General features: G+C 46.7%; 2 protein-coding genes across 5 annotated transcripts in view; one reads left to right on the forward strand and one right to left on the reverse strand.

Annotated features, from left to right (window-relative positions):
• Positions 1–18430, reverse strand: part of col4a1 (collagen, type IV, alpha 1) — a 61136-nt gene that overhangs the window by 15512 nt on the left and 27194 nt on the right. For 2 of the 3 annotated variants that reach the window (XM_076014659.1, XM_076014657.1), the window contains exons 1-2: positions 14916–15143; positions 101–154 (exon numbers count right to left, since the gene is read on the reverse strand). In XM_076014659.1, coding sequence (XP_075870774.1) covers positions 101–154; positions 14916–14990 — 129 coding nt within the window. In that variant the 5' untranslated portion in view covers positions 14991–15143. Of the gene's footprint in view, positions 1–100; positions 155–14915; positions 15144–18430 lie in introns of those variants that run through there. The other variant, XM_076014660.1, reaches the window with a different exon arrangement.
• Positions 15255–18430, forward strand: part of col4a2 (collagen, type IV, alpha 2) — a 44143-nt gene continuing 40967 nt past the window's right edge. Inside the window, exons 1-3 of one of the 2 annotated variants that reach the window (XM_076014656.1) lie at positions 15255–15437; positions 15585–15705; positions 15796–15847. In XM_076014656.1, the coding sequence (XP_075870771.1) occupies positions 15668–15705; positions 15796–15847 (90 nt within the window). In that variant the 5' untranslated portion in view covers positions 15255–15437; positions 15585–15667. The remainder of the gene's footprint in view (positions 15438–15584; positions 15706–15795; positions 15848–18430) is intronic. The other variant, XM_076014655.1, reaches the window with a different exon arrangement.

Raw genomic sequence — 18430 nt, forward strand, 5'->3', positions numbered from 1 at the left:
GCCCAGTTCCAGGCCGCCCCGCTGAGCCGACCCCAAGAGGCAGGAAGGATACAGGAAGTTGGGGAGTTCTGGCCCGCGAGAAAAAGTGCATAAATCTCACCTTTGTTCCTTTAACGCCACTGCAGTCGCATTTTCCACATGATGCCCCACAGCCCTGGAAATGAAACAGAAAAACCTTTCAAAACAAATTATTGATTGAAGACAAAGAGAAAAAAAAGTTGGCGTTTGGACAGAATCAGACACCAGCTGAGCGTCAGGTGATGTAAGGCGTCAGATGTTTTATAATGTTCAAAATCTCAGCAATCTTTGTTTTACAGCTGCCCAGTGACCTGCTGCTGCCAGATGGCTCACTGATGTCCCAGTGATACCGGGAATCCCTGCCGCGGAAGGCGCTGTTTGTGTAGAATCCCGCTGAGCCGCTTCACAGATGAGCATCTCTCAACCACATCGGTGAAATATGATTCAAGAAACGAGAGGGAATGGTTCCTTCACACAGACAAGTGGAAGTGCTAGGCAGTACTGTGCAAAAACCAGTCACACAGTTGTGTGTGAAACGATCACAAAGTCAGAGAACACTACACTGTTTTTGTCACGGCAACAGCATAATGGCTTTCACATCCTTGCAAACCTTATTATTCATGAATTCATGAATATAATTCTTAGCCAATATGCCACATTTTAATCTTAGTTGTCAGTAGGAAGTAAAGGGTAAAAAGAGTTCTCCTGACTTGCACTAACTGCAAATAGACAACGTGAAATAAAACACATGGCATAAAAATTGCACCGCACTGAAATGTACTGCATTGAAGCCCAGTAATATAATAATAGTAACAGTGCATTATGATTTGGGAAACAGCATTTTGGCCTTCGTCAACAACATGAGCTGATATGACCACAAGCTTCTCGCACCATGATGCTGCAAACCTCACCCGCTCGCCATTTGACTGCTGACACTCTGCGACAAAAGCAACAAGCTCGCACAGAGAGGTCGACTGAGAAGACACATTGGCCCCGCAGAGCTGAACTGTATCACCAGATCACGAAAACCCGAGAGAAAACACAGAAAACAACATTCAAAAACAGATACACACAGACATGCAGCTGTTTTTTTTTTTTGGAGCGAGTTTTTTCGTTCTTTTTTTTTTTTTTTTGCCTGCTTGGCCCCGCCCCCTCCCCTCCGCCTCGGCTCTATCCTCCTCCGTCCTCCAGCTGTTGGCGGGCTCACGTGCGCGGCGTCCGGCCAAAAGCCTGTCAGGGCTTTGGACCGGCCCGGACGGCCTCTGCGGACCACAGAGAGTACAACTATGCCGCCCGCAAAATAACATCTCTGGTTCTCACACACATGGTGAATTAATGGCTTTGCCGCCATTTGTATGTTGGTGCTTCCCTGTTGTTCTAAAGCTGACCCAGTGCGCATAAGTCATCTTTAACATTTTTACGGACATCCCGGTCACGTCTGAAACGTATTGGCCTCCCTCGCCCCCGGAATTCTTTCTTCTCACACGCGGAGCCTCTCCAGCAGACCTGATAAGTGGATCAGTATGGCGCTGGAACCCTGGGAAACCACTGAAAACAGACTTGGCTCTCAGGACCTTCAGTCTCCGACCGGCCCCACCCTGTCTGAATGCACTTGTCCTTACTCCATTCGCAGTATAGAACACGTGCGGGCAGCTCTGCGTTATACCCCGTTTCCCACCGCTGCTGCCCTCAAACACCTCTGGAACATCACCTCTCTTCTCCTGCTCCCCTCTGCCTAGTATTTTTTTTTTTTTTTACTACCCTTTGCAGGAGTTTTGCTGGGATGTATGGGAACCAACTCTCTCCCAAAAATCAGATCAGCATTGTTAGATAAACACAGGAAAAGCCAATATTAGTCCTAAGAAAATGCAACATGTGAACTCAATTACATGCAAAGTCTGTTGCAACTAAAACAGTCTTGCAGGATTTCTGCCAATCCGCCGTGGGAGGCAACACACACTACAAGAGGACAAACCAGCATCTTGTCAGCACCACTTCAGTTCTTGACATACAAGTTACTCTCAGCGTCGCCTCCTGCACCTTGTCTCTGACAAGACATTCCAGCCATTTGGAGGGTCCAGATGACGGACACGGTGATAAGGCCGCTTTGTGTGTTGGTGTGCCATGAAAAGAGACACCAGACCGCGGTATCTCTCGCAGCATCTCCAAACACATATGTTGTGATGTGCGGGTACATGAAAGCGGCCTGTGACTGCTCCTGATTGTTAGTCCGTTTGCACACCATCATCATATAAACCCAAACACCAGACTGGTCCTACAATCAGCATTGCACCAGCAGGTTTATCTGTATTAACACGTCTTTGACAACTCAGCGCGATAAACATTTGCAGATCTGCGCTTCTCATCCCACACTCACAATCAAGCAACTGCACGCAACTGCCCAGAATAACCACAACTGATCTCCAGAAAACGGCGTATTTAGCCATTTGTTTACAGCCTCCCATGTTGGTTTTGGCTTCCTTCTTAATCTGCCGCTTTTGTTGGCCCTTCCATGCATTTGGAGGGAGATAAAAAACGTGGAAGGCGTTGGATGTTCTCAGACAGGGGAATGAAACCCTGTAAACGTATTACAATTTAAAAAGATGTAAAATATATATATATATATATATATATATATATACATATAAAAAACCTGGCAGTTGTGTGAAGCCCGGAAGTGAAGCCCTTTATGACATCACAAAGGGTCGGTCACTAGAACTGCATAATGTAGTGCACAATTCTGAAGAGTGGGGCTAGCAAAAGAAGTAAAAGATGAACGTGTCTCATTTATGCAGGAGACTGGAAACATAAACCCATAGTTAGAAACAACAGTGAGGACAATTTTTCATTAAAACAGGCCTTTACTTTTTACGACCAGCACAATGCGGGTTGCTAATGTGTTTTGGTGCCATTCAGAGTGCAGACCTGAAGTGTTAACAGCCACTGGTATCCAGGGGGCCGTGTGAGTCAGCGACCTCTGGGGGGACTGTATCAGATCCAGTAAAATGGTGCAATACGCGCAGCCTCACGTGTCTCACTGTTTACACCCTCATGTGCCTGGATGGCAGGCTCGGACGCCTCCAAACTGTGAAAACTCAACACGGCAGCGTGTTTATCCCGACCGGGCACGGTGCGAAAACAGAGCCCCGTCATAACTGCGAGTTTATGACAGTCTGTTTGCGACTGTTTACTGAGGTCTTGGTTTGCAGGGGAAACGTGAAGGTGGGAGGCGGCTTCAACAGAGTGAGGGGATGGGAGGATTAAAAGAAGCAACGTGCGTTATTTGTTGCACGGCCCTTCACGACGTACTCGGATGAACTCGGCTTGACAGCGTTACGAGCTCAAGGGTTCGAGGAAGTCCACCACCCTTTAAGGCTCCGGACCCTCCGCAACACCTGCTCGAAATGCGTGACATCATTTGACAAGGCACCGAGATGAGCCGGGAGAAGGAGAAGGGAAGCCGTGAGTCATGTTTACTCAGGAGATAACAGGCCATGCAGACAGAACGGTGGGGGGGAAAAATCCCCACATGGGCTCAAGCGCTCTCAAAGTAAACTAGAGGTGAGCGAACAGAGCCGTTTCATAACTAAATCCAAATAAGAATCCCCACAAAGAGGAAAAAACACCCCGGCTCAGACATAGCACAGCCTGTTACAGGACAGCCTGGAAGGATCAAGAGCGATGTTTCCCAGAATTCAGCTCACTGGACTGAAAAAAAAAAAACTCAAATGTGGTTGTAAATTTTGCGGATGCATCTTCTGGCTTCGGCGAACTCACATATTTTCAAAAGTGATGACAAAAGCTGTCAAGGCGGCTACTGAAATTCGTGGCTAAACTGTTCAGTCACTGTTTCCAGGCGAGATTGTGCTTTGGACTCTCAGTAGAGAGTCACGGTATATTTTAGACACGATTTGAACTGGACAGGCCATCGGGAGAGGAGAGCCCAAGACATTCTGAATCACTCAGGGAATGCAGCTTGTATGTAGTTTTTATTAATTGTGACTGGCTGCTTTTGGCCTTCTGGGCCAAAGCCATTCAGGTCCTCATCCCAAGTGCAGTGGCATTGATTCACGTCAATTTCACCCCAGTGCTGAATCCCCTGTAAGATTGCCTTTCAGAATCTTACAATACCAAGTGTGACCACACGGAGGCAGATTTGTTCCCATCGCCACAGGTTGGCCTCAGGTCTGCTCAGTGTCACTCCTGTCACACCTTCCTCTTCAGCTGAATTCTCCCAGAAAAGCTCCAAACCGCTGAGGTCAGAGGTGTGGGAGGCTTTACTGGCTTCTCCATACCTCACTCTTGTAAGGGACGGGCGTAGACACCCCCCACCACCCGCCACTTCCCCTGACGCGTTCAGGTGACCTCACGTCCAAAGGCGGGAAACTCGCCACCGTCTGTCAGGAGCATAAAAAAACCGGGCAGCTCTTATCGCAGAGCTCCTGCAAGAGGAGCGTGATTTTTCTCTCGGCAGCCAGAGAGAAATTTTATCTCCCAGGCCGTGTGAGGAAGCCTTCCTTCCACACTGATACGGACTTCAGTCGGGGGGAAACAGGCGATGACGCTGAACAGTTGAACGCAGCCAACGGCTGATTAAATACCTCCGAGCTGAGGCGATGCCCAAGAACATTTTTTTTGGACTGTTAGCTATTAGCTAGTCACGTTGCGTTGGAGTTGCTTTTCTCCCGAACTATCAACCGCACGTCACCGCCTGCCCCCCCCACCCAACAGATTTCCCACCGTGCATAGTTTAACGGCAGCTTACGTGCTTGAGGAAAGGTACAAATTGCCCGTGCCGCTTCATCCGTTTTGGGTCCAATTACCCATCGTCCAATCAGATTCCGTGTGGTGCTGCTAAGTGAAACATGTCCATTCTTCTTTCTTTGGAGGGAATTTGAGTCCAAATTAAACAACAAACAAAGTGTTACAGCTTTTCACGCCCCACCCCACCGATGCCCCCCCCCCCCTCTCTTTTTTTTTACCGTCGACTTTTACAAGCTGCTGTGTTCGTTGAGTGGCTCCAGCAAGTTTCACCTCTCAGCTTCCATATGGAGGCAATCAAGGTGGTTTTACTGCGTGGCTGTCAGAGAGATCTCCCTCGGCAGCTGGGATAATTAGGTAAAAACTAAATGAGACAGTTACAGGGTAAGATGAGATAATCCCCTGCAATAAATTAGACAGGGCAGAGAAGGCACGCATGCGCACACACGCATACATGCACATTAAATCACAGAAATACTGCTATTCCCCTGCTGATTCTAGAGTTAAAATAACTGTGACATCCATGTGTGTTGACTCTTTGCAGCCTTTTGTGGGGGGGTTTTTGTGGTTGTGAGTTTTTCTTACTTGTGGTTGGGAGGATCACAGGTGCCTCCAACCGCAAGTATGCACCTCTGCCACTGGTCTACGCGCACAAGAGTGGGAGCGAGAGGCAGATAAACAGAGAAAAGCCATAAATTAATAAACAGCGAGCGGGGGAGGATGGGCGAGGTTTCTCTCGCTCTCTCTCTTTTTTTATTTTTAAAGATTATGCCGGGGTTAAAACGTGCTGATCCAACATTCCTGGCCTTCTCTGGTACTTGGGAGGGTTTGAGGTGAGAGGACGGGAGGAGGGGGGAGGCGGCGGAGGGAGATTTTCTGCCATACTTGGAAGACGAGGCATGTGGGAGGCGGATGGCAGCACGTGAGAAAACAGGGAGGGGTCGATGTGAAAGAGTACGTTCCTGATACCAGGTGGATCTTCATTTTGGCCAACTATTTTTTATCTTTCTGATCTGAAACTACTTGATGCTCTCAGACAGATCTTTGGAAGCGCTCTTCCGTGTTTGAGTGACGCGTGGAATCCAGTCTGGTCTTAACCAAACCCGAACAGACGGCTCGCGCCTTAGAATCTAGATTCCATCTTGAAGGTTTTCAGCGCACAGCAAGTGGGTGCCAGTAACTCAACCCCACAGGCCTGTGGCGAGTTGTGCACTTGGAGAGACGTTGCGTGAACAATCTGCCGTAAGACGCGGCTCACGTTTTAGCATCATTTCAGGAGTCGTGCGGGACAGATGTGTTGAAAGGCTAAGCTAAGGCTGCAGAGCCGCAGGCTTTTCATTTCAATAACTGAAGGCTCCTGGAACCGAGAGCAGACGCATCTGCAGAGAGTTATACACACACACAGCCTTTTCAACTTTACACCAAAACAAAGACACGTGATTCAGCACAGTAAATTAATGGAGTGATTACAGAGAATCTGCTCTGTGTTCCATGACAAAGAAACAGCAAACACAAAACACACAGGTGCAATCTGTCTGTCTTTAGAGGTGCACACTGCGCGTCTTTCATCCACACTTGACAAAAGACGGCCATTAGTTCATGGGAGAAACACGACCGCATCTTTGCTCTTGGCTCCACGACGACAGCCCGACGTAGCACTGACCCTGCGCTGAAATCCCGGCAGCATCAGAAATTTGGGATTCTGCTGGAACCCACCTTAGAGAATGAAATGAGATCAAAGGTTGTCCTAATCAGAAGGTCACTGGCACAAAAGACAGACGGTTTTGCAGCTTGTCATGAAGACAAAATGTGCCCAGGAACATGTGGGACGCAGATAAAGAGGACGACCTTCGTTCAAGGTCACCTTCAGTTTCCATCTCCTTCTTTAGCGGAAGCTTAAATTGACTTTTAATGGAATTTTAGTGTTGAACATGGATTGACTACGCTGGGTGCAATCTGTGAACTTCACATCATACTCAAGATGAAGTATGCCTTGCTGTACAATAGTTAAAATCTCACAATGTTGCCTGCTGACCCGGCAAATGCCTTTGAAAAGATATTTCTTTATAAACAGCGGCACATCAAAAAATAATAAATACAAAAGCACGCTTTTCAACGGTGTGCTGGCCATCGCTTATCTTCAGAATCTTAACAAAAACAACAACGGAATCCCAACGTTTGCACAAGTCCGCTCTAAAGAGTCGGCGGGTCGGCTCGTCACTGACCGCAGACAGAACCACAAACAAAAGCCAACCCTCGGGAACGCCACAGCTTGTTGAACCTGTCAGCGGACGCGCAAAAATGACGACGGAAGACTACGCAGCCGTCCCTCTTGAGCGGACTTAGATGCGAAATTAAGCCGACAAAATGTGAAAATTGTTTCAGATGATTTCTCAGGCAGCACGACTAGTGCGTGTGAGCGTGCGCGTGTGAAAGGCTAAAAGCTGCAATTTCTAACTAATTCCAATCTTTTCATTTCATGTTAAGCATTAATTGTCCACTCAGCTCCATTTAGCGGGACACTCGGCTGCTTCCAGCATGCACTCTGCTCCTTCTTGAGATGCCAAAGGTCAGTGGCCTCTCCTAATCAACTTCGTCTGTCTGTACCCCGAGTCTTGACCAGTCACATGACCTCCACGGGCTCATCCCGCTGACCTGTAGCCTTGGACTCGGCCATTAAAGGGGATTTAGCCGCTCAAACGGGGCTCTCGGCACAGGGGTCATCTTGATAATTCAGCCCTTCCTTTAGTGTCCCAGAGTGCACATGCACGTTTAAGGATGTGCATGTGAACAAACCATTACCTCACTGGCAAACTATGGAAGTGTCCTCGTGGATCCCAAACGAGAACATGCTCTAAATCTGGCTGTATAACGGGAATGAAAAACCGACTTCAGAGGCCCAGTGCGTAATATTTACTGCTACTACATTATTTGCAGGTATAAATCTGTTTGCAACACACTTTCTTGCCATTAGATGTTACTAGGATCTTACACACTTGGCCCATAAGCAGAATATTCATACTTTTAATCTGGGGGGGGGGGGGGGACGAGAAACAACATCATCATCAACGTATCTCTGGCTATTGTTAAAGAAAAATGATGTTTCCTCTACAATCCTCTTCGCTGTTCACACAAATATAAAAAGAAGTCGGCCGTCTTTAACCTTCACTGCCTGTGAACTACGACGACACTGGCCAGCCACCCTCTGGGGCTGAGATTCTGCGTTTTCTCAGCAGAACAGCGTTGAGGCCGCGAGAGGGAGAAAGCTGCCACTGGTTGGTGGAAATCCAGAAAGAAACTCCGAGAGAAGGAAGCAGGCGCACTTGTACAGTGTTTTCTCACGAGGAGGGGGCAGTTTAGTTCATGAGAGCATCGGAGTTGCGCAGTCCGGCTCCTCGTGCTTAAAACGCTCAGTCACAGGATGTGGCGTTTAGGAAGCCATTCTTTCTGCGAGGACGAAGGCCTCTTCCTTGCCTTTTATGCTCACAAAGGGGAGAAGGGGCTGGGTCGGCCTCCAGTCTGTCTCAAGAGTGCTCCACTATCTGGGAATGGCAGCAGCACGCGAGAAGCAGGGAACGACCTCTGTGACTCCGTACCAGCCAGATAAACAATACGCATTCTCAGGCTTCCTTTTTTTTTTTTGTCGACATGCCAAGCTATTTGGAAGCATTGACCTAAAAAATTAAAATCGCTGGATAAAGTTGTTTAGTCGATGGATGAGTGCCGATGAATGTCAGACTTGGTCCCATCAAAAGTGACACATGTTTAGGTTCTACAGTTAGCACTAACAGATATGACTTTTTCTGTTGTAATTTTTTTTTTCCAGAGGCAGACAGTTTACCAGTGTTTTACTTATTTTTCATCACAATAGAATTGGGCCAAGTAGTGGTTTAAAAGAGAAAAAAGCAAAGAGGTTTAATAAGGCAATAGACTTATTTTCTAAGCCATGTATCTCTTCTGGGGTTTCACAGATGGTTCCCCCATGCAACACCAAGACACTGAAAGCCCATGAAATAAGACTATAATAACAATATAATAAAAGTTTTCAGACAATTATCATTTCAACAATATAGAGAGGATCAAGAGGAACCAGCCTTTTTAATATAACATACAGTTTTAAAAATGGTCAAAGAATCTCAAAAACAAACCAACAAAATATTCTGTTTAATTGCTAACAAAACATTTCAGTCGAAAATGAGCCTCAGTTTCCACCTCATAAACACCAAAAAACAACTATCAAACGCACACGTCCATCTCTGGCCTTGACGCACGTACACACAAACGGAATCGAAGCATCTGGTATAACAGTTAGCGGCCCATACAAAGCGACTATAATTATTGCCGTCGCGACACAATACGTCCGTACGGGGCAACAGGTTGTCAGGAAGGAAGGGCGTGTGTCGATGTGTCTCAAATTCTCAAACGACACAAGCTCAAACACAAACTGCTGCTGGCTGCCAGCGAGGAAATTATCCCCCTCATAAAATTATCACCGGCATCAGAAACAAAGCTGGTTTTATATGAGCAACCGCCGAGGAGGCATCGGCGGGAGGGAAGTGGTAAGTTAAAAAAAAAAAAAAAAAATTAATAACCAGAGCCAGAGAAAGATGGCCTTTATGTCGGCACTTCACCAAGTCTGCGACAAGCTGCAGATAATGGAGCTCTTTAATCCCCCATTACCATTCCACCAGCTTCAGACGGCTGCTATCTGATAGACAGAGCTGCTTTCTATTGTTCTATTGTTGCCTTATCGTCCCCATCAAGACGGCAGCTTGAACATATGGCTGCCTGTAGGATTTCCCTCATCCCTTAGAGATTCCAAACTGAGTCTTAAAATCTGTTAATCTAAAACATTTCAAAACCTCCCCATGTATTAAAGGTCCCATGTTTTGCAAAATTCACTCTGCTTACACTAAAAAAAATAACTTCCTTTGCCTGCAAGACCTTCCAGAGAATCTGTGACGGCCCCTTTGTGATGTCACAGCACAGGTCAGTGGCGTCACCCCCAGTCGACCAACTTGTTTTTCTCACCTTCCAAATGTGTAGGAGGCACGACAAAGCATCAGCAGTTTTAAAGCCAAAGCTAATAACTGAATATTTTGCAGGAGGCTGTAAACAGAGAGCTAAATCAGCAGTAGGTCCCTTGAGAGTCTTGGATGATTAAACATGTGAAGCTTCTCCACTGAAGTCCAGGTAAAAAAAAACAACAACACAGAATTCAGGAAACAGATATACTATGGGGCCTTTAACATTTCCACTGGCAGTGTTTATTTTCTTACTGCCTTGTTAAAACCGATTCTAGCTGAACAATCACAAGTGAACGACTCTCACTGGCCAGAGCAGCAGCACACAACAGCAAAATAAAGAGGCCAGCGGCAGAAGATGGAAAGGACATCTGCTCTTTCAGGAAACAGCCTCAAGGTTTTGGGCGTGCACGTGCAGGTACTAAATTACAGCAAAGATCTCATCGTGCTCTGCTCTTCCAATCAATCCTCTTCTAGAAACAACCGACAAAGACCATGTCTGCTAGTGGCTCAGGTGGCACGGCAGGAGTCTGTGAGGTCCACCGTGTGGGTTGCAGGATATGTTACTCCACTTAAGATGCCACGAAACATTTGCTCCGGCAATAATTCTACTTTGTTACATTACACCAATGTTTTCCCAAACCTCAACCAGTCAGACCGGCCCCGCCGATGTTCAGGAACAATCAGTTCTGCAGTCAAAACAAATTAAACAAGGACATAGTCTTCTTATTTTTCTTTTTCTTTTTCTTTCTTTTTTTTTTTTACCTTTGAACAGAGTTTATTAGGAAATCAAACTGTCACAAACCACCTTTTAATTTAACAGGTTCTAAAGTAATATGAAGTAATAAAAGAAATGTGCTATAAAAACTGATGTTGTTTTTGTTCTAGGAGACAATTTAATAGCTAAAACAGATCAATCTGTCGTGTTTGAGGAGAAACAAATGGCAAATGCTGCTAATCTGAGAAAAAAAAAATCCTCTTCATCGATCATCTAAAGCCTGTCTCATCTTCTGGCAAACAGGCCAAACTTCACCAAAGGTGCATTGTGGTCATGTGACAACGGATGAGCTTCTTTCCCTTTCTAATTTTAATGCAAACCCTCCTCCTCCAAATTAGCGCGAGTCTCCAGTTGGACCAGCAGACACTGGGCAGTCGATTCATACCACCGATAATTTCAAGCATGATCATTAAAGTTGCGTCCGCTCCTTTCAGCTGACACTGACGGCTAAAAAGTCAGCTCATGTCAGCTACCCGGCACCTTAGCAGTAGCCGCTACGACTCAACTCGGCCCTGCAACCTCGGCACTGTGCATACCTCCACACCTTCCTCTGTCTAAGCCATTGCCTCAAATGTGATATTTCGAAATAAAAGCACAAAGACAGAAAAAAAGATACCCGAAACCCCCTGTGTGCATTGTCATGAAATTCACACATCACGTAACAGCTCATTGCACGGCCGCACTCTCCAACCTGCACAGGCGACGACACGTGAGGTGACAGACAGCTGAAGAAAGAAAAAAAAAACCTACTCAAAGCAATAAATCGACTCAAACCCTCGTCGCCGTCTTTATTATCCAGCGCCGGTCAGAGGGATTTGGCGGCGGAGGGTGGAGGTGCAGGTCAGGGTGCAGATAGTGAGACTAATGAGATTTGTTACAGGGTGTCATCTCGGGCTCCCGCCTACATTCCACCACTTTCCAGGGGCTCATAATCTTGTCACCTCCCTGCGCGGCTCCTCTAACAGCCACCCTCCACCACCACCCCTCCTCCCCTGTCACTCTCAAGCTGATAAACCCCAGCTGCTAAAATGACCCACAGCCAACCAATCCACTCGCAGCTAATCAAACTGAGCGGCCAGTTTCAAACCGAAACAATGCGCCACCAGGATTAACTGATCCGGAGGGGGAACGACTTGATCCAGCGGCAGCTCACGTGTAAGAGCTATTAGCGTGGGACAGAAGGAGTTGGCTTTTTGTGTGGAAAAGTTAAGTGCAGCTATGAGAGAGAGAGAGAGAAAAAAAAAACCTGTCTAGATGATGCTTGGACCACAGGGAATTGAATGGGAAATAACCCAAGTGGGCATAACCACTGGTAAATCCTCCCTCCCGCTCTGCCTGGGTAGGGGCAGAACACACAGAGAGACAGACAGAAAATCACACACACACTCAAGAAAACAGGGCCATGCCCGTCACACCGCTCGACCATCAGGGTCAGGGGGAGAATTATCGGCTCTGAAGGCGCCTGTCAAAACGGGGCGACGCCGACACACTCGCAACTCTTCCAAATGGAGGCGTTTTTACAGTCCTGCTGGGACTGTGGGAGAGCGGGGGGCGTGCAGGGGGGGTCTGGGGAGTTGTGCCTTCCCATGGTGCAATGCATGGTTGGTGGTCACCCACAGGCGCGGGCGGGGGGGGGGGGTCAGCTGTCGTCTCTGTCCGCGGGCTCGGGTTCAGGCAGGACAGGCGCGAGCCGGCCCTGTCGGCACTTTAGGGAAGCGTTTAGTCAGGAGATCAGGCTTCCACCAGTCCTGAGCTTCCAGAGGGACAATGCACAAGCATTCTTTCGGCCGGGCGGTGGATTAGCGAGGTGGCCCACCACCGTGGGGGTCCGTCCCGTCCTGACCCGTCTTGGGGCATCGAGGACAAAGCTAGAAAATGCAGTGAAGGCGAGTGTGTTTCCCATCAAGCTACATTTTCCCAGTGCATCCATCCAACATCCCACACACAAACTCACTCCAGGAATCTGCTGTCTCCTCCTCTTTCTCCTCCTCTGCCTCCTTCGCCGCCTTTTTTCCAAGGAGCTCCTAATGACTCATTCTAACCAGGTTTAAAGGGCCGCCAAGGAAGGCAAACTGCTCTGTTTTGAAAATTCCCTCGGGATCAGAGGAGGCAGTCAAGCAAGAAAGGTCGGCATAAATCTCATTCTTGAATGCTGTAAGGGCAGCGGGATCTGATATTTTCTTTTGTTGACTTTTTAAAGCCAGGATGACGGGCTCTTGGCTCTGGGTTATCGCTTTTAAGTTTGCACGCACTTGCTTTTGGTGATGAATGTTCACACTTGGCCTCAAGTCAGACCCCGTGCTTGTGGATTGAGAGAGACCATAAAGAAGAACCTTGTGGACTCTTGCCAGCATTCTATTTACATTTCATCCAATTTTGTATTTATGCAGAAGCGCAGTGTCACCCTTAAGGCTTTGGAGACCTGCTCTGAGTCGCCCCAGTGGGAGGGCCGGAGCGTCTGCAGGCTGGTAAATACCAGCAGCGGCGCTCAAACAGTTTACAGTGAAACGACTCGTGTTGTAATTTCACGTTTCTCTCTGAATTGGCTGAAATTAAACACGCACACGGCTTTGTTTTTGTAAAGTAAATAAACACAAATCGACTCTCCTGTAGAGCAGAACACTGCTGTTTGGCTTCACTTGACCCTCGGAAACCTGCAGGGGTTCACGGGGGTCGGATCCTGACCTCCAGTGTTTTTGCTGTTTCTGAGTGCAACAGTCATGGTGGTCATTGTGCTGAGAGTGAATTCACCTGTGATGCTATCACACAATAATGGTTCACACTAAATTAATTTTCAGATCTTTATTCCAGCAGAGCAGCCTTGTATTTTACTATACAAGATTGTCTTTAGATGTTTAGCCCTCCGTATAAAGCCTCCAATAAAAATACTTTTAAAAAATCATTTATTAGGGTGCTGTTTTCTGTGCAGTCTACAGGTGGAGCCACATTTTCTCTCCTAATTAGCTGATCCCACCACCACTGGCAGCATCTGTACAACTATAGGTGACCTCAGCGTAGCAAACATTAGCAGTCGAAATAAGAGACTCACCTCGAGTTCTCTGCAAACCAGACAAGCTGCACAGTCCATACCTTCAAACCAGCCACGTATGTTTGCGAAGTAGTTGTTTTAGCTCTAGTTTCCCAAACCTATTTTCTTTTTGATGCATTTTCATCCTCTTTGTTCTTGTACGCCACAGCTGCAAAATATATTCTTAACAAGACGCAGGTATAATCGTCCCATCTCTGCTCCACCTGTGCCTCCGACTGAAGCACCACGTGTGACAAAACTGAAGAGAAAACGCAAAACGGGAGGGTTTTCTTTATCCTCCACCACAGTTTCCCATTAAACTCACTCAAGCGTTAACAGCTTTTGAAACTCTATCCGCAAAAGTATCCAAAGTGGTCCAGTCCTTCCTCTTGGTTGGATGCCACCAACATCGACCATGAAACTCACATAGCACAAATATTTACTGTGTTGAGATTTGCTATCTTGTGAAACGCTTGCAAGCAAACAGTGTTTTTTTGTCAGTTGCGGCGATCTTCCGGTCTTTCAGAGGAGCATCTACAGCTTCTCCATAAAAAAAAAAACTCTCATTAGCACTCTTGATGTGCCCTAATGCAAAAAATAAATATACATGAGAGCAAAATTTGAAGACTAGTAAATGTGAGATTACACCAAACCTCTGATATTAGCCGTATTTTGACTCTCAGCAGTAGAGCCACAAGAACGATGACGACATTGTCCCTCTCATTCATGGTGTCAAATCATGATCTGTATCCTCATTCTGGTGTGACGTCACTACATGCACATGACCAGAAAAAAAAAGGGTCCCACCCTCCCTGCAGAGGTGGAGGAGGCTGTAGTTTGAGAGCAGATTCAACTCAACAGTGTTCAGCAGTCTTGACAGGGGAGGTGAAGAGACGCGTACAACCTGTGTGCCCAAGCAGTGCAAAAGCGAAAGCGAGCCCTAAAAAGTGAAATAAAATAAAATTTAATAAAATTTAATTTATTTTAATTTAAGATAAATCCCGTGTGTAAAGTTGAAAACACCGCCGCTCTTACAGTTTCTGCTGCTGCTCTGATTAATCAAGACAGAATATCTGATGATTCGCTCAGAACTATAAGCAGTTAAGAAAGATGAAACAGATGTCAAAACACCTAAAAGCAAAGCCCATGACTTGCCGAGATACAGAGTCCAACAGAACCGGACGCGCTGCTCCAAAGTTGCGCTCATTCGCGAACAAGTTGAACATAAGTTGAACAACTCGCCAATATTTTTGCCCACATGCATTCGAAATATCAACAAGAAGGAGATGTATATTTATTTGCTTACCTCAGCCTCGCTCAGGTCTAAACTGCAGTAGAGAGCCGCCAGCGGCAGGATGAGTGCGCCGGACGGGAACAGCATCGCGGCGGCCAGAACGCAGACGAGACCCGGGGAACAAACACCTGTCGCCCACTGCCGATTCTCCTCCTCTGGCTTAAAAGTTACGGTTTATCGTCGGAGCGCTTCAAGCGGCACGTTTGGCTGCATCTTTGTCCGAAACGATCTGAGGATCGGATCGATGCCACTTGGTCTTGTGTGTGCTGCACCACACCCCCTCCCAAAGAGCGACCACCCTCGCCCATGCAAACTCGACTCAACCCTCAAAGTTACAAACACTTTGGCTTTTCTCGGTAAAGGAGAGCGACTTGTCGGAGACACTTTGGCGCATTAAGAGGGGAGAATATCTGGTGAGATTTTCCTCCACGAAAGGTGCCCGAAGAGAGAGGCTCGCTGCACGGGAACCGGCGCGCGTCATCCAGGGTGCCAACTCCTTCATCCAACCTGTGGAATCCCAGTGGGAGACTGGAGGTAACGTAGGCCTGCTTTAAAGACAACTAAATGCAAATAAATGTCTTTATTGGGTTTGGAATTTATCCAAAGACTACAGCGCTTCAATATCGATCACCTGTCGGAGCTCATTTGGAAGTGAATCTCTGCTCTCGGGCGCATTTTTAGGTGGGACAGTGATGCAGTAGAAGGCTTCTCCAAACGGGGGGAAAAGAAGCCCGGATTGAAAGTAAAGTTTTGGGAGTGGGACCATGCAGGGACAACGCAAAGGGGGACCGCAGAACGTGAGGTGAGATGAATAATCGAACGTTTTTTACTGCACATATAACGCACTGTGAGGTGATTGGCACACTGACGCTGTCGCTGCTTTGGTCTGCAGGCTGCTTTTACTGTGCGCCCTCATCGCCGTCCTCGCCTCTAAAGCGCAAGCGGTGAGTTTTGTGTATTTATTTTTTTCACTTGGTGCCTTTACGTTATTACAAATAAAATCTATTATTATTATTATTGTTATTATTTAGTGCTGATTGTTGACAGCGCACTTTGTTCAAACGAGCCCGGATCGCGCTCGCCGTTGCGCGCTCTGTGATCCACAGTAGCTGCTGTGGGAGTGTCCGTTTTCTCCAGTAGGCGGGCTTTCAGCTCCGCGAGCGCGCAGCCAAGGTTTGGGAATGTTTCCCGGTGATGTTGCGAGATGAACCCTCGCGCTGTTTTCGGCAAACAAGCGTGAAGAGGTTTAACCCACGGCGATGGCACGCAGGGTGTTGCTGGACCTCTGACCCCTCAAGGGACTGATGAATGGGACCGTGACCTCCCCAAGACAAATTAACTCATGAATTCCTGTGGCTGTTGAAGGTGTGTTTTAAACCACATCTGAATACGCAGCGGTGAACAAACATCATCAGATACATTTTAAAATCACAGTGCAAAACATGTGTATGGTCTTTTTACATTAAATTGATTTAAAAAGCTGCTTTAGAGTCTAAAGTTCAGACAGTTAATTGTATGTTGTTGTTTTTTTGGGGGGGGCAAAGTGTTTTTATTTGCTAATGATATAAATTCTATTTAATAAAGAGTTAATCCGCTCATAAGGAGGTGAACGTATTGCCTCCTTAGACATGACTGGTCAGCGCTTCCTGATTTTACCCAGACATCTTTGTGACAGAAAACACAGATCAACATTGTTTGCAGTTTCATATCATTATGTGTGGGCCTTTAATATTTAATATTTTTTGGTTGTTTTTTGGGCCGGGGGGGTGGGGGGGCAGCCTTAGTGAAGGTTGTATTGCACAATTTGAAAAAAAAATGCCTGCACAGTTGACTTTATCCTTAACGATTCACACACACCCATGCGCACATTCCTCTGCTGATTTTGCTCACAAAAGGTCATAAAATCTTAGGTGGGGGAAAGAACACAGATGTTGCATTTAATGCCTGTAATGTTGAGGCTAAATGATAGCATGTAACGTGGCTCTGTGTGATTTACACTTAACTCCCTCACTGCAGACCTTTTGTATTTACCTTCCAGTTTTTTTTTTTTCTTTCAAAACAGGAAGTTAAAGGTGCACATGATGCTGACTCCTTGTTTTTGTTCCGCATGTGAGCATGTTTTGCTTTTGCTGTTTGTTCCAGTCCGTGGTGGATGTCATATGCCTGACTGTTTGGTCGGCTCTGTATCAGACTCTGGGCACTCATATGAGAAGTAATTTTGGTTCTGCGTGATGAAGAGAGCCACTGTCCATTGCTTTTATCAGGTTAGGTCGAGCCTTGAATTAAAGCATGTGACATAGCTCGGCTCCTTGTGCATTGTGCAGCTTTGCTCGAGGGCGGCAACTTAAGAGGATGGCCGTCTAATTTTAGCCCTGTACACCAGGCAGGTCACCTGTCAAGTAAAGAAAACAGAACACAAATAGCGTTGCGTTTGGGTGTTTTTGCACAAACAACACCCCTTTGTTGGGTCAAATATTTCTGTACTGAAGACGTTTAAAGGAACACAAGACACTGACAGGCTTTACTCAACTGCAAAAGCTGGCAAATGAAGCCAAAATCGATCAACACAAGCTACTGAAGCTTCCGACCCAACTCCAAAGTTCTCCATGCTAACGGTTTCTCAGAGAATTAGAATTACACAGAAACATTCTCTTTAATATCAAATCAGGCCTACAGGGCTGTGTCATTTCCCAAAAGCGGCCCCTGGGTCCCTGAGCTCTACAGCTGTTTCCCACCATCCGTCTCCATGTGATGCTCGACATTTGGAATTCCCCCACCTGCAGGGGAACCGGACTGTGAGGATATTTTGTCTCTTTTTGTAAACACGTGCGATGACAAGGGGGTTCGGCCGGGCAAACACACAGGAGGTGATTTTAGAAAGTGTAACGTCTTGTCTGTCTACATCTTGAGGCATGGAAGGCATTTTGAAATGGCCAGTGATTAGAGTGAATTGGGTATAGAATAATAATTTGCAGGTGTGGCTCTGCATACCAGGGCCAAAGATGGTAGTGATTCAGCCCAAGAGGGATCGTGTGCCTGATTTATGTGCCCCCAAGTTTGACTTCTTGGTCATGGAGTCAGTTAAAAATGCAGTAGCTCTACGGCGGATGACTTATACGTATTTGAATCCCTTCTCACGGCTTGAATAATGTTTTAAAGGAGCAATAGAAATCAAAAGTTGCATTAAAGGAAGTCATTGCTGAACTTGTTTGTGGGGCAAATTTTGAAGTTTTGCCTTTGACCCTTTGGCTTCATGCACACATCTCTAGTCTTGGTTTCCTGTTCGGATTTCAGACTCAAGTGGTAGAAATGAGCCACTGGGGTCATGAAGAGGAAAAAAAACTGATGCTATGTGTGAATGTATCAACAGCCCATCTCTCCAGCTATCAACGTCCAGCATCAGAGGAAGGAAAGCTCTTGAGGCACTAATATGAGCAGGATGTTTGGTGCGAGGGCTCCTGATTCTCGAGGTGTTTGAGCTTGATTGAACTGAGGGGGATGAAGCTGGCAGCGGAGGACTGACTTGC

The sequence above is a fragment of the Nelusetta ayraudi genome, unplaced genomic scaffold (genome assembly GCF_046127955.1).
Source record: "Nelusetta ayraudi isolate G7.1 ecotype Tasmania unplaced genomic scaffold, CSIRO-AGI_Nayr_v1 ptg000169l, whole genome shotgun sequence".
Taxonomy (NCBI): domain Eukaryota; kingdom Metazoa; phylum Chordata; class Actinopteri; order Tetraodontiformes; family Monacanthidae; genus Nelusetta; species Nelusetta ayraudi.